This window comes from Apodemus sylvaticus, chromosome 20 (genome assembly GCF_947179515.1).
Source record: "Apodemus sylvaticus chromosome 20, mApoSyl1.1, whole genome shotgun sequence".
NCBI classification, from domain to species: Eukaryota; Metazoa; Chordata; class Mammalia; order Rodentia; family Muridae; genus Apodemus; species Apodemus sylvaticus.
The window spans coordinates 662,096-675,632 of record NC_067491.1 but is presented as its reverse complement, the minus strand read 5'-3'; the positions used below and the strand labels follow the sequence as shown (position 1 = coordinate 675,632).

Below are 13,537 nucleotides of genomic sequence, written 5' to 3'. Positions count from 1 at the left end.
CTTAGCCCAGGCAGGAGGGGTCCGGAAGACAGAAGCGACTTGTGCAAGGTCACTGCTGACCTCAATGACCACCTTGGCTCGAAGTAAGAGTCAACCAGAGAACGGGCGTTCCTCAGGAGGGCGATTGCAGTCCCCACCCCCAATCCCAGGCTCCCCCACCCCATTTTTACTGACATTTTGAAAAGATGTTATGTGATCTTCACTGGCCAAGGAGACAGGAAAGACTTCTCCAAGAGACGAATGGGCATACATGGTGTGGTCCAGCCACACGCTAGAATATTATACACCCACGAAAGATATCCTGACCGCTGCGCCAAGGTGGATGACCCTTGAGGACACGATGCCCAGTGACACGGATCACACTCCACAGGGTCTGAGTCAGACCTACAGAGACACAAGCGCGAAGGTGAGGGCCTGGGGCAGAGAAGGGAATGGAGTTAGTGTGGGGCGGAGCCTCAGCTGTGGAGACTGAGGTGTCTCCAGACCGCCGGTGTCTCTGTCTCTGCACTTTGAGGGCGAGTGAGCTCCGTGCTGAGGAGCTGAGGCAGGGTAAAATGGTGACTTTTATGTCAGGGGCATTTTGTTAAATTTTTATAGCAGAGCCATGGGCAGGAGGCTCACAGAGTTCAAGGACAGCCTGGTCTACAGACAGAAGCCCTGTGTCAAAAAAAAAAAAAAAAAAAAAAAAAAAAAAAAAAAAAAAAAAAAAACAGGTCTAGGTTTTTCTTATTAATAAAAAAAGAAAATTCAGAAACATGGAGGGGCTGCTAAAGTCTTTTTGCCAGCGGCACTTTAAAATATGCATCTTAGTGTGTGAGCATGTTAATCCAAGGGGTAGCCTTGGCTCGCCCTCTGGCTCTCCCTGTGTCCTGCTTTTCACACTCAGTGGGTATCAGTGAACTTTGGTCCCTGCTTTGTATGGCAGACATGACCTAAAGCTGTTCTATCGTCCTGTCCTTGGGTGTTTTGTATACTATGACCAGGAGTCCTAGGCTAGCCTGAACTACACAGTGAGACCCTGTCTCAAAACAAACAAATAGAAAAGTAGGGTGGAGGGCTGACTGCAACTGGATGTCAAAGAGAGGGGAATTTTCCCCACAGGAAGCCTTGTCCTTCTCTGAATCCCAGAGTCCCCCTAGCATGAGAAGCACCACGCAGAGCTAAATTTAAAGGCATACTAATTGGAGCAGACAGATCTGGCCGCGATGCAGGCTGAAACAAACTCCATGGAAACTGAGAAGCTTAGGTGTCCCCAGTGCTTTGACTGATAGCAGTGAGTCTTAGAGCCTCAGTTTCCCCATCTGCAAAGTGGGCACAACGAGTGCTACCTGCACAAGGAAGCAAAAGGTTCCTTAATACCTCTGAAGGTACTGACTTTAAACATCTGTCGTGAGGACTGGACATGGTGCTGCAGCTGTCACCTCAGCACCTGGGATGCTGGAGGAGGAGTATGGTTGGTGAGTTTGAGGCTTACATGGGCTACGAGTGAAATTGTCTTAAAAGCAAAGTGTTTGGGCATCTTAAATTCCTTCTTTTAAGACAGAGTCACCTAGCCCAGGTCATCCCAAACTGCTGAGGCTGACCTTGAAGTCCTGATCCTCCACCCCAGTCTCAACCACTGCTGGGATGGTGCTGGGTTTAGAACCCACAGCTTTGTGCACTGGTGAGTACTGTGCTCACCGAGCCTGGCCCAGCTTCCTGTGCCATCATAAGCTCCCTTAACACCTTGTTGTTCCACATCAAAGTCCAGAAGGGTCAGGGCTGTGGTCAACAGCTTCTTCTTTCCAACGAGGTCTCAGGTAGCCTAGGCTGGCCTTAAATTGACCATGTAGTTGAGGATGACCTTAACTCCTGATCCTTCTGCTTCTACCTCTGCAGTGCTGAGATGACAGCCTGTGACGCCACAGTGTGACTGAGCCCCTGTCCCCTCTTTTGGATCTTGGCTAACTGTAGGTACCAGAATAAACATCTGTACAAAGTCCATTGGTAAGACAACTGTAGGAGGTCTCGCTAGGACCGTGCCAGATCCAGTCAGAAAGCAGTTGGTTACTGCAGAGCACTTGGGCCACTGCTGCACCCATGGGGCATCTGTCTACAGCGTGGGTAGGGGGTGCTGCAATAGGCTGGCTGATGGCGACAACAGGGAGGGAGCCTGTGACTCAGACACTGTCATCAGCAATAGGGACAGAGAAAAGTGGAACTTCAGGCTGCCTTGGATCCAAGTCTCTGGCCTCCCTGGCCAAGGGCTCCTAAGTGGGCACCTGCATCTGCTTGGGGACTTGTGATTAACGACCTGACCTGTGGCTTCTGGCAGTGTCATGTCCACCCGTTCCAGGCACTTCTGCCCAAATGTGTGCTTAATTAGGTTTTATTTGCTTTAATTTTTTTGAGACAAGTTCTATGTAGCTCTCTATTGTACCCCAGGCTGAGCTCCAACTCACAGAGATCCTCCTGCTTCTGCCTCGCCAGTGCTGGGAGGACAGTTGAGTGCGTCGCAGCAGACTGTCTGGCTTCTGAAAGTACAGGCTGACTAGGGAGGGCTGCAGCTTGCCGTGGTCCCCTCCCCAGACGGGAGTTCTTTCCTACTCCTAGCACCTGCGCCGCGTGCCCGAGCCATTCCACTCTCCCAGCTTTCCCACGGTGGGCGAAGGAAGGCTAGGATTCAGTGGGGACACAAGAGCACCCAGCACTCGGTACTTAGCACCCCACCCGGACGGAGTGGGAGGTGGAGCGGGAGGAGGTGGCAGCGCGGCCGGCCGTAGTGAGGCCGGCGCTAGGACCCGCAGGGGCTCCGAGCCGAGTCCCCTCCATCCTTGCCCCAAAATGAGGAAGCCTTGCAAGTTGCTCCGAGTTCCGCCACTGGGCGCTCGACCCGCTGGCAGGGGCCCTCTGGGGGTCGCGCCCTAAGCAGGTGAGCGTGTGTGCGTGGGCGGTGAGGAGACTCCACCCTCAAAGCGGTCCTGGACCCGGGGGCGTCGGGTGCAACGGGCTTTTTTTTTTTTCTGGGTGCGGCATGCAAGTCTCTGAATGCGCGAGCCCAGGTGGTCACTGCAGGGCCCTTGTGCGCCACAGGAACGCGCACAGGTGCATGCGGCTCTCTGGCGCCCGTGTCGTACACACAGGGGTGGCTGGTGGCACCTGTGCCCAGATGCACATGCGCCTCCGTCTGCATGGCTGCCGTGCAAACCCCACTGAGCCCGAGGCCAGCAGCGCACCCCAACCTCCCGCCCTGCCCCCTACCAGCCACCAGCCGAGGACCCGGGCATGCCCGCGCTGGGATGGGGTGGGTCCTTTCAAGATGCTTCTTTAGTGACCCATGGCGAACTGAAGAGTCAGGAGCCTTACAGGATCCCAGGCTCCGCTTAGGGTCAGATTCCCAGGAATGACCTTGAGTCACGGCCCCTGCCCACGCCCAGAAAAGAGGAAGCCACAGTCCCAGCTCTTCCTCACACACAGCCCTGGCTGCCACCTAGGCCATCAGATCATTCCTCTGAGCCTCAGTTTCCGCTTCCCGAGCAATGACTGGGCGAGGCTCCCGGGTCTCCTGGCTCACCTTTGATGACTGGGAGTCTAAGGACCTGCGGCGGGTATAGCTCATTTCCCTAAAGCCAAGGGCTGCAGAGGGGCATCACACCCAAGCCATCTGAGGGATGGTTTGAGAGGGGCTCTTTGCTTCCTGGCTGCTGCCTCCACCAGGCCAGATCCTGAGGAGGGAACTGGGCCTGGGGTTCGCTCCCAGCATGGCACTTCCTCCCTTCACAGGTGAGCCCTAGATTCTTCGGAGGTTGGCACCCCACACCTGCTGCAGCTAGGATGCCAACGGTGAGTGTGGGGCCCTGAGTCACCAGACCCTTTTCAACTGTCCCCTTTGGGGGGTAGGACATGGCCCCCACTGGAGCAAGCAGCCTCACCTGACAGTCCCCAAGGACCCTGCCATACTGGCCTCGTGTGACTGTAACTCTGACCCTCTGTGGCTGTCCCCCTTCTGCCCTCCTCCTTTCTGTATTAGACACCCCAGGCTTCTAGTCTTTATGTTATTTTACTTTTGAGACAGGGTCTCAGTGTGTAGGTGTTGCTGGCTTGGGACCTGAGTCTCCAGGCTAGCCTCAAACTCAGAGATCCACTTGCCTCTCTGTTGCCCTCCCTCCATGAGTTCTGGGAGGTCCACCTGGCATCATCTTTTAGTTTTTGAGACAAAGTCTCACTGTAGCCCAGGGTGGCCTTTGGCTGGTCTGGAATCCTCCTGCCTCAGCCATCTGAGAGAGCTAGGCTACAGGCCTGTGTCTTCACTATTCCCTGTCCTGTCTTCTGTCCTCACCAGCTCCAGCTTTCTCTCAGGCCTCTCTGTCCCTCCCAGTTCCCACTTGTGGGAACTGTGGTTGGTCCCTAACATCCTCTTGCCTCTGTGTCCTTCCCAGCAGCGCTGGGCCCCTGGGACTCAATGTATGACCAAGTGCGAGAACTCTCGCCCTAAGCCCGGCGAGCTAGCCTTTCGAAAGGGTGACATGGTGACCATCTTAGAAGCTTGTGAGGTGAGAGGGGACCTGGGGGGTAAGTGGTGTGCCTTCGGGGTGCCAGGGCAGACAACCAGAAGCCCCATCCCCCGATCTGTTCCCTTCCTGTACAGGACAAGAGCTGGTACCGTGCCAAGCACCACAGCAGTGGGCAGGAAGGGCTGCTGGCGGCCACTGCTCTGCGACAGCGGGAGGCCCTCTCCACAGACCCCAAACTCAGCCTCATGCCGTGAGCGGCACCCTGGGGGGGTGGCATGAGGGCCCCAGCCATGCCTGCCTCACACAGCACCCTCTCCACACACATCCCCACAGATGGTTTCATGGCAAGATCTCCGGACAGGAAGCCATACAGCAGCTGCAGCCACCTGAGGACGGGCTGTTTCTTGTGAGGGAATCAGCTCGTCACCCTGGAGACTATGTCCTGTGTGTCAGTTTCGGCCATGATGTCATCCACTACCGTGTGCTGCATCGAGACGGGCACCTCACCATTGATGAGGCCGTGTGTTTCTGTAATCTGATGGACATGGTGGAGGTGACCTGTGGGGAAAAGCTGGGGTGGGGGGATGGAAATATGCATGGTAGCCCCCAGTAGCTATCTCTAGAACTGGGGTCACCTCCCCAGGGAGCTCTGCGTGGATACCACCCTCAGCTTCCATTCTACCCTCCCCCACTGTTGCCATGGAAACCTACTCACCTCGCTGAGATCTGGAGTGGGGTAGTGGAAGCAGGATCCTGGGAGGTGGAGGCTCAGGGTGGGGGTACTGGGAGCGGGGTCCTAAGACGCAGAGGCTCATGGCCGCCGGCCTCCACAGCACTACACCAAGGACAAGGGGGCCATCTGCACCAAGCTGGTGAAGCCAAGGAGGAAACAGGGTGCAAAGTCCGCAGAGGAGGAGCTCGCCAAGGGTGAGAGCCACCCCTGCAGAGGAGCAGACCCCCTACCCCCAATTCAGTTGCTCACCCTCACACCCCAGCCTTGGCTTAGTTAAGCTCCTGTGTCTTCCAACCCTGTCACACTTCTCCAGTGGGGGTCTGGAGTCCCAGAGACAAAACCACAGCTCTGGAGAGAGGTGTCTGTCCTGCTTGCATCTTCAGAGTGGCAGTAGGGTGGGGGTAGGGTGGGGGTTAGAGGCCTTTGGGAGGGAGGGCTTTCAGAGGCAACTGCAGGTCTGTGCAGACTTCAAGATTAGGGAGACTACAGCCCTGGAAGATTCCAGAGCCTGTGTGACTCTGTATTTCTGTGCCTTTTGTTCTGTGTGGATCAGTAAGGAGAAGACCCTCCTAGAGGCATGGCGGGTCACAAGGGCAGCCACACTCCTTGTCCCTAGAGGGAGGTCCTGGAGCCAGGGCTTAAGTCTAGGGAACCTAGGGGGACTGTATTCTGATGAAAGCTGGGACAGCTGTGGCTTACAGGACTGTAAATGGTACCAGGAGTGGGGTGCCCTTCATACAGCTTTAGGGCAGCTGCTGGGGCAGGCACATGCTCAGTGTGCCCAGCTATGGGGATGTCAGCTCTCCAAGTCTCACTGAATGCAAACTGGGTGGGGAGGGCAGGTGGTTGGTGCTCCTATCCCCCTCTCAATGGCTCTCTCTGTCCCTGCAGCTGGCTGGCTGCTTGACCTACAGCATCTGACTCTGGGAGCACAGATTGGAGAGGGGGAGTTTGGAGGTGAGGAGGGGGCACAGCAGGCAGTGCTCAGAGCTGACCCGTCAACTGGACAGCGCAGGATAGGTGTGGGCTGTCTGGGAAGTAGCCACACCCTCACCTCCCAGGATCCTCTACTCAGAAAACCTTCCCTGTGTGAATTACTCTGGGGCTCGGGTCAGGGGACAGCAGGCTGCATGCATGTCTCAGTCATGGCAGCCATGTTCAACCCAAGCTGGAAATTATGCAAAGATGTGGTTCTCTCCTGGAGCAGAAATTTGAATTCTGAATAATGAGACAGCCACCGTATTTACATGAATTATTTTTTCCCTCATTCAGGGCCTCGGGGGATGGAGCAAGGCCTACCTGAATGTGTTTCCAAGTCTCTGCCCAGGCCATGCCCCAGCCCCTCACTGGGGGGAATTCCAGGCAGGGACATCAGCAGGTCTGTCTGTCTGCCTTGCTGGTGGGTCCTGAGCTCTGTCCTCCTCCACAGCTGTCCTACAGGGTGAGTACCTGGGACAGAAGGTGGCTGTGAAGAATATCAAGTGTGATGTGACAGCCCAGGCCTTCCTGGATGAGACAGCTGTGATGACGTGAGTGTCTGGGCGGAGCCGGGTCCCAGGGATGGGGTCCCAGGTGTGTACTCAGTTCATGTCCTCCTCTGCACCCCAGAAAGCTGCAGCACAGGAACCTAGTACGACTCCTGGGTGTGATCCTGCACCACGGCTTGTACATTGTCATGGAGCACGTGAGCAAGGTGTGCAGGGTGGTGGATGGGTGGACAGGAAGGGGTGGCCCAACAGCCTGGAGACCCCCAAGTCCCTCCCCTTAAACAGGGCAACCTGGTGAACTTCCTGCGCACGCGGGGCCGTGCGCTTGTGAGCACCTCCCAGCTTCTGCAGTTTGCTCTGTAAGTGACATTCCTTCCAGGAAGGTAGGTCCCTAAATGGAAGGGGAAACTGAGGCCTGACTCCAGGGTGACCGGGCCTTGTCTGTCTCTAGTCACGTTGCTGAAGGCATGGAATATCTAGAGAGCAAGAAGCTGGTGCACCGGGACCTGGCCGCTCGAAACATCCTGGTCTCGGAGGACTTAGTGGCCAAGGTCAGTGACTTTGGCTTAGCAAAGGCGGAGCGGAAGGGGCTGGACTCAAGCCGGCTGCCAGTCAAGTGGACGGCACCTGAGGCTCTCAAAAACGGGGTGAGCTGCCTTCCACTCGTCTCTGGGTTTGGGGTTCCTCAGAAGGCACTTGACGTTCTGATTGTGCTCTGTGACCCTATGCACACCCTCTGAGCTTCACGGGAAAGTGGGTGCCTCTCCAGTGAGCCCTGGGCCTACAACATTCCTCTTAGAGCTTCCCTCCGTCTCAGATTTCCCCATCCCTGAAGCAGGCACGGGCTTAGCGCGGAGGGAGAGAATAGCCTGGGATTGTGTCCAGGGAGGCCACAGGGAACTCTCTTCACCCTGACCTCTGCCCCAACAGCGGTTCTCCAGCAAGTCGGATGTCTGGAGTTTTGGGGTGCTGCTGTGGGAAGTCTTCTCATACGGAAGAGCCCCATACCCCAAGATGGTGAGCAGCAGCATCCTGGGGAGGGGCAGACTGTGCAGCCTGTGCCACTGACTGCCCTCCACCCACGCTACACCCCTGTGTCTACAGTCGCTAAAGGAGGTTTCAGAGGCTGTGGAGAAGGGTTACCGCATGGAGCCCCCCGACGGCTGCCCGGGCTCTGTGCACACCCTCATGGGCAGCTGCTGGGAGGCAGAGCCCGCGCGCCGACCACCCTTCCGCAAAATAGTGGAGAAGCTGGGCCGTGAGCTCCGCAGTGTGGGTGTCACGGCCCCTACCAGGGGACAGGAGGCTGAGGGCTCCACTCCCACTCGGAGCCAGGATCCCTGAAGCAGAAAACAGGAGGACACAGATACAGGGTCACAGGACCAGGATGAGCCAGTGACAGGCTCTGCAGTCCCTGGGATCCCCATGCCTGGGACACCCCATAAAGAGCAATTGGAAGGATTTTGTACAATTGTGTCTGGTGCCTGTGTCCTCCACCCGCTGCCCTGAGCAAGCAGAGACCTGCAGCCAACTCCCTGAATTCAGCTTTGGTGACCATGAACTTCTAAGCAGCCTGGACTGCTGATGCCTGTGACGTCACCCAAAGTCCCTGCCCACTCTGTCTCCATGGGCAAACCACAGGCTGTCCACCAGCCTGTGCAGCCAGGGCATCTGGAACAGCTAGTCTAGAGACTTGCCATCAGTTCCCAGGGCCCTGCCTGCCACACAGCTGTGTCACCTACTGGGGAGGGATCCTAAGCCACTCTGCCTGTTTATGGAGTTGCTACAAAAGCCAACCTAAAGGGTCACTCCCAAGTGTGAGGGGCACCGAGCTGGGCCATTCCGGTTACGTCCATCTCAGGTGCCCATGAGTGTATGGGATGCCCACATTGAAGAAGGGACAGAGATGCCGGGACAGCAGATCTCTTACAGAGGGGACCCATGCTTCCTGACTCCAAGGTCAAGGTGGTTTTCTTCCATGGAAGCCAAGACACCAAAGTAGAGCCAAGTTGGGAGTCAAGGCTGACAAGGACGGCAGTCGACCTGTCTGCCTTAGCAACCCACCTACCAGGCACTCACTCTGACACACTCAGCCGCGCTCACCCACCTCTCTGTGATCCCATCCACCTTACCACCCAGCCACACTCACCCACCCACCCATCCATCTATCAGCCTGTCCGCAGGTGTGGTGCAAGGCTACAACTGGGTGCTGGGACCAAGCAATGAAGGAGACACACTCAGTGTTAATTTTGATTGAGATGCAAGGACCACAGGAGAGCCTTGGTGTGTCTGGGGCACGGGCTGAGGCTGCCGTGTCAACAGGAGGAGGAAGAGATACTGGTGGTGTAGTCAGAGGACACAGCCTGTGCTAAGGCCCAGGCCAGGCCAGGGCTGGGAGGCAGGTGGGAGAAATCAGGTGACAGGCTCTGCTCTGACACATCCCGGGGAGCCGCAGGACATTTGGATTAAGATGGCTACATCCTTGCCCCTCTGCCTGCTGGGCAGCATCATGAAGGCTGGTGCTAAAAAAGGGCTTCACGGACTCCTGCTGTATGGATGGAGCCCCAGATCCCTTCAGTGAGGCAGGGGGTGGGGGGGGTGGGGGTGGGTGGGAGGGTGTTGCCAGAACCATCCAAAGCCCCGGGAAGGGAGGCGTACCTGCCACTTCCGCATCTCCATGACCGACCCATGGCACTCTCCTGTGTAGGACCTCAGTGCCACAATCTTACCAGTTCTCTCGGCCCAGCTGGACCCTAGGGAAGTGGGAAGAGCTCAGGCCACTTGCCCAGGTCAGGCCGGCTCCAGATCAGATGGCAAAGGCCTGTGCAGCCCTGAGGTCCAGGGAATGACAAGTGGGCTGCACCCACACCCCGGCAGGAAGGGAATGGCAGTCCTGTCCTCACTCCCTTTACTGATCAGCAGGACACAGCTGGCCAGGGGCCAACACCATCTCTGCACAAGCACCGCCCACCCAGAGGGCGTATGAGCACGTCAGTTAGACCTCACTGTTGAAGTACCTGGGCCTGGCCTTACCTGAGGCACGAAGGACCAGGCCAGGCCCAGCCTGCCCATCGAGATCTGGAGGTGAGGTTCTAGACAGAGCACAGCTGTGGAGCAGAGGCTAGGCCCCTCCCAGGTCTGACACCACTGGGCATGACACACATCGCGTGTATAGCTGCTGCTACTCCTTTCTTTTTTTTTTTTTAAAGATTTGTTTATTTTATATATGTGAGTGCACTGTCGCTGTAGTTGTCTTCAGACACTCCAGAAGAGGGCGTCAGATCCCATTACAGATGGCTGTGAGCCACCATGTGGTTGCTGGGATTTGAACTCAGGACCTCTGGAAGAGCAGTCAGTGCTCTTAACCACTGAGCCATCTCTCCAGCCCCACGCCTTTATTTTCGTAGTTGTTTATTTAGTGTAAGTGTGGCCTGCACACCATGGTGAGCATGTGAAGGTCAGAGGACAGTTTGGCCACAGGGCTCCATTCTCGCGCCACTGGCTGGCCACGGGCCCAGGCGGTCAGTCTGTGAGGGGCCCGTCCTCACACTACAGCTTCTTGTTCTTGTTCAGCCGGTTTTGACGCCAGATATTCTGTTTGCGAAGCAGTCGCCAGTATTCTCGGGACTCCGGCTCTAGTTCCTCTAGCTTTTTGGGGGGACCCAAGTCCATCTGGAACAGCCTGTGGGTGAGAGTCAGATCTGCATGGACATCCTATAGCTCCAGGGCGTGGGTGGTGTCCAGCTGCGGCTTTGAACCCTGTCCTGGTTCTCAGCGGCAGAGAGTGAGCCTAAGGAACCTAGCCCCCCCATGCTGCTGCCCCTCTGCCCCCAGAGAATTGGCTCTGTCCTGCCCCAGGACCTTTGTACAGGTCACACCTTAGTCCTGGGTCTATGTGGGCTCCCCAGGAAAAACTTACTGCCCAGTCTGCACTCCCCTGCCCCTGCCTCTCCCAATCTCCCGAGAATGTGGCCCCACCATGTCTGCCTGCTCAGATAACTGATTCCCAGCTTGCCCTGGGACCGGGATACTTCTGCTGTTGACCAACCCTCTGGGTCCCTGGAACAAGGGTTGCTAGGGATCAGTCATAAATGTCAAGAAACAGAGTTCCCCTGCCCCTCAGCCTGCGGTGACCTATGGTCCTGGGCATCCACTCGCATCCAGCCCAGCAGGCCCGAGGGAGAGGTCCTGGAGTATCATGTTCCTGCAGGCTGGGTGTAAGGCTTCCGATGCAGTGTGGTACACTTACTTACCATGTGGGGTATTCGGAGTCTGGCTTCAGAGTCACATCCTGGCCTTCCTTGTAGATGTTGACCCCCATGGCGTGTGTGGTGAGCTGAGTGGGGTCTGTGCACACCTCAGGGTCTTTCAGGGCCTCAGCGGTCACGCCGCCCTTGCCGCCCTTGCCGGCTGCACAGTGAGAGCACAGGTCACTTCAGCCTGCCCAGCTCTGCCCTCCTCCAACAACCAACAACCCCAGCTACCTCCATGCATAACAGGTCCCACTCTGTGTACCCTGAAAGCCCAGTCCCTACCACACAACCCCTCTTCCATTCAGGGATGCTGACATAGTGACACATGCCTGTCATCAGCATCCTGGAGCTGAAGTTACTGGGGAGTCTCAAAACAAACAAACCCTGAAAGTAGAGATATGGCTCAATGACTCATGTCTAAAATATTTTTTACTTATTTATTTTTGGAGACAGGGTGTCACTATGTAGCTCTCCTTGGAACAACACCAAAAAAGAAAAAATTAAAAAAATGTTTTTGAGATGGGGGTCTTCCTGGCAGACCTGGAACACAAGCGATCAACCTGCTTCTCCACTCCGAGTGCTGGTTTTAAAGATATATGCCATCACGTTCACACTCAAAGCGTAATTTTTAAATAATTATCATGGGGTTGTGTGCACTGTCAGTGTGTGTGGGGTCGGTCATCTCCTCCGGTAACGTGGGTCCTGGGGATCAAACCCAGGCTTTCAAGGCAAGCACTTTGCACACTGAACCAACTTGCCCACCCACATTACTTTTTAAATGAAAACAATGACAATAACTTAGCTGATGTTGGTCATGTTTGGTGATTTACTCAAAGTTAGAGCGCGGAATCCAGTCTGGCCCCGCCCTGTCCTGGCCCGAAAGGGCCGCGCCTGCGCACCGAGCGCCAAGGCAGAGACGCACGCGGGGGGTGGAGGGGGTGTCACTACGCCGGCACGCGCCGTTTGCCCTCAGCACGCTGCGCCTGCGCAGTTGATTCTCGGAGCCCCACCTCCCCAGCAGCTTGCCTGCCGTACCCGCGTTGGTTCCTTTGGAGCCGACTCACCTGGCTTCTTGGCATATTCCCGGATAAAGAATTCTTCAGGTCTCCCAGGAACAGGGAGCGCCCGGGGATGCCAGCGGGTCCACACCCGGGAAGCCCGGAGGAGACGGGCGGCCGCCATGGCGCTCGCTGGCCGCTCGCACGTGCATACTTCCGGGTTACGTCAGAGCTCAGAAGCAGCTTTAGGGCGTTGGAGGCGCCCGCGGCCTTCTGGGAATTGTAGTCTTTAAAAATATCTTTGGCACACCTTTAATCCCAGTACTCTGGAGATAGAGGTAGGAGGATCTCTGAGTTCAAGGTCAACCTTGACTACGCTTGAGTTCCAGAGCAGCCAGGGCTACACAGAGAAACTGTCTCAAACAACAACAACGCTTTAGATCTTTATTTACTTTAAACGTCACAGTAAAATCATACTTATAACCCACGTGGAATTTTTGAAAGCTCAAAAGTAAGGACAGTCAGTTGTGGTGGAGGCAGGAGGATCAGGAGTTTGGGTCCTTCTGTCTGACAGAGCAAGTTTGAGGTCAGTATAGTCTATATGAGATCTTGGCTTAAACATATGGGTAGCCGGAAGTGATGGTAGTGATGAACTCCAGCTCGATCCCCACTCTTGGGAGGCAGAGGTGGGTAGATGGCTCTGAGTTCCAGGCCAGGCTACTCTGCATAGTAGCATCTATGTATTCTATTTACTAATAGTAGAAAGTGGCGCTTAGTGATCTGGGCATGGTAGCAGCCTGGTTCCACTCCCAGAACCACGGAGAAGGAGGCTAGATGCACACAGGAAGCTGAGGCAGGAGGATCAGGAGTTCGAGGTCAGCCTAGGCTACGTGAGACTGTCTCAAGAATAAATAGACTGATTCTAGAATCTTCTAGACTCATTGCTAACAAACCTAATCGGGTGAAATCTTTTTAGAACACACAGTTAAGTTTATGGTGTTCTAGTCTATAAGCAGGACCGTGATATAAATTCGACTCAAGTCTAGATTGTGCCTTTATAGATCCCTACTGGGATCCAAACTGGAAGCTGTCCTCAATAACTTTCATTCCCACTTTCATTCCAAATTTTCTTGGCATTCCAAATTTTCTTTCTTTCTTTCTGCTTTGTTTTGTTTTTGTTTTTCGAGACAGGGTTTCTCTGTGTAGCCCTGGCTGCCCTGGAACTCACTCTGTAGACCAGGATGGCCTCGAGCTCAGAAATCCACCTGCCTCTACATCCCAAGTGCTGGGATTAAAGGCGCGCACAACCACCGCCTTGCATTGCACTCCACATTTTCAAGTTACGGTTCTGTTTACTATTACCCCCCTGGTTTCTGCCCTTGTCCTACCTCAGCCGTTTGTGCCTTGAAGTGATGCAGAACCCGATTTTATAAAAGAAAAGCCAGTTTGCGCCTCACCTCCGTTCCCGAGTCTCAGGATTCGAACCTGCGCTCTACCATCTATGCATCAACTCTGGCGAGTCCGAGGAAGAGCGGCTGCGGGGACTACATTTCCCAGCAGGCCACCTGAGAAT

The 13,537-nt window shown here is 55.5% G+C and overlaps 2 protein-coding genes across 5 annotated transcripts; one reads left to right on the top strand and one right to left on the bottom strand.

Annotated features, from left to right (window-relative positions):
- Positions 1-2,799: 2,799 nt before the first annotated feature.
- Positions 2,800-8,184, top strand: Matk (megakaryocyte-associated tyrosine kinase). Of its 4 annotated transcripts, none has more exons than XM_052165698.1 (13): positions 2,800-2,911; positions 3,763-3,822; positions 4,422-4,532; positions 4,628-4,743; positions 4,827-5,046; positions 5,327-5,420; positions 6,118-6,183; positions 6,656-6,755; positions 6,835-6,919; positions 6,999-7,072; positions 7,165-7,360; positions 7,644-7,730; positions 7,818-8,184. In XM_052165698.1, exons 2-13 carry the CDS (start codon positions 3,814-3,816, stop codon positions 8,055-8,057), a joined length of 1,398 nt encoding a protein of 465 aa, XP_052021658.1. In that variant the 5' UTR covers positions 2,800-2,911; positions 3,763-3,813; the 3' UTR covers positions 8,058-8,184. The 4 variants fall into 4 exon arrangements, with proteins under 4 accessions (XP_052021658.1, XP_052021657.1, XP_052021656.1 ...); XM_052165697.1 differs by having other exon boundaries at positions 4,419-4,532; XM_052165696.1 differs by lacking the exon at positions 2,800-2,911 and adding an exon at positions 3,472-3,587.
- A 1,923-nt stretch (positions 8,185-10,107) lies between these two features.
- Mrpl54 (mitochondrial ribosomal protein L54) lies at positions 10,108-12,183 on the bottom strand. Its single transcript, XM_052165751.1, has 3 exons — positions 12,031-12,183; positions 10,967-11,123; positions 10,108-10,395 (listed from the first exon to the last, which is right to left on the bottom strand). The coding sequence occupies exons 1-3, from the start codon at positions 12,146-12,148 to the stop codon at positions 10,263-10,265; spliced, it is 408 nt and encodes a 135-aa protein (XP_052021711.1). The 5' UTR covers positions 12,149-12,183; the 3' UTR covers positions 10,108-10,262.
- Positions 12,184-13,537: the final 1,354 nt, after the last annotated feature.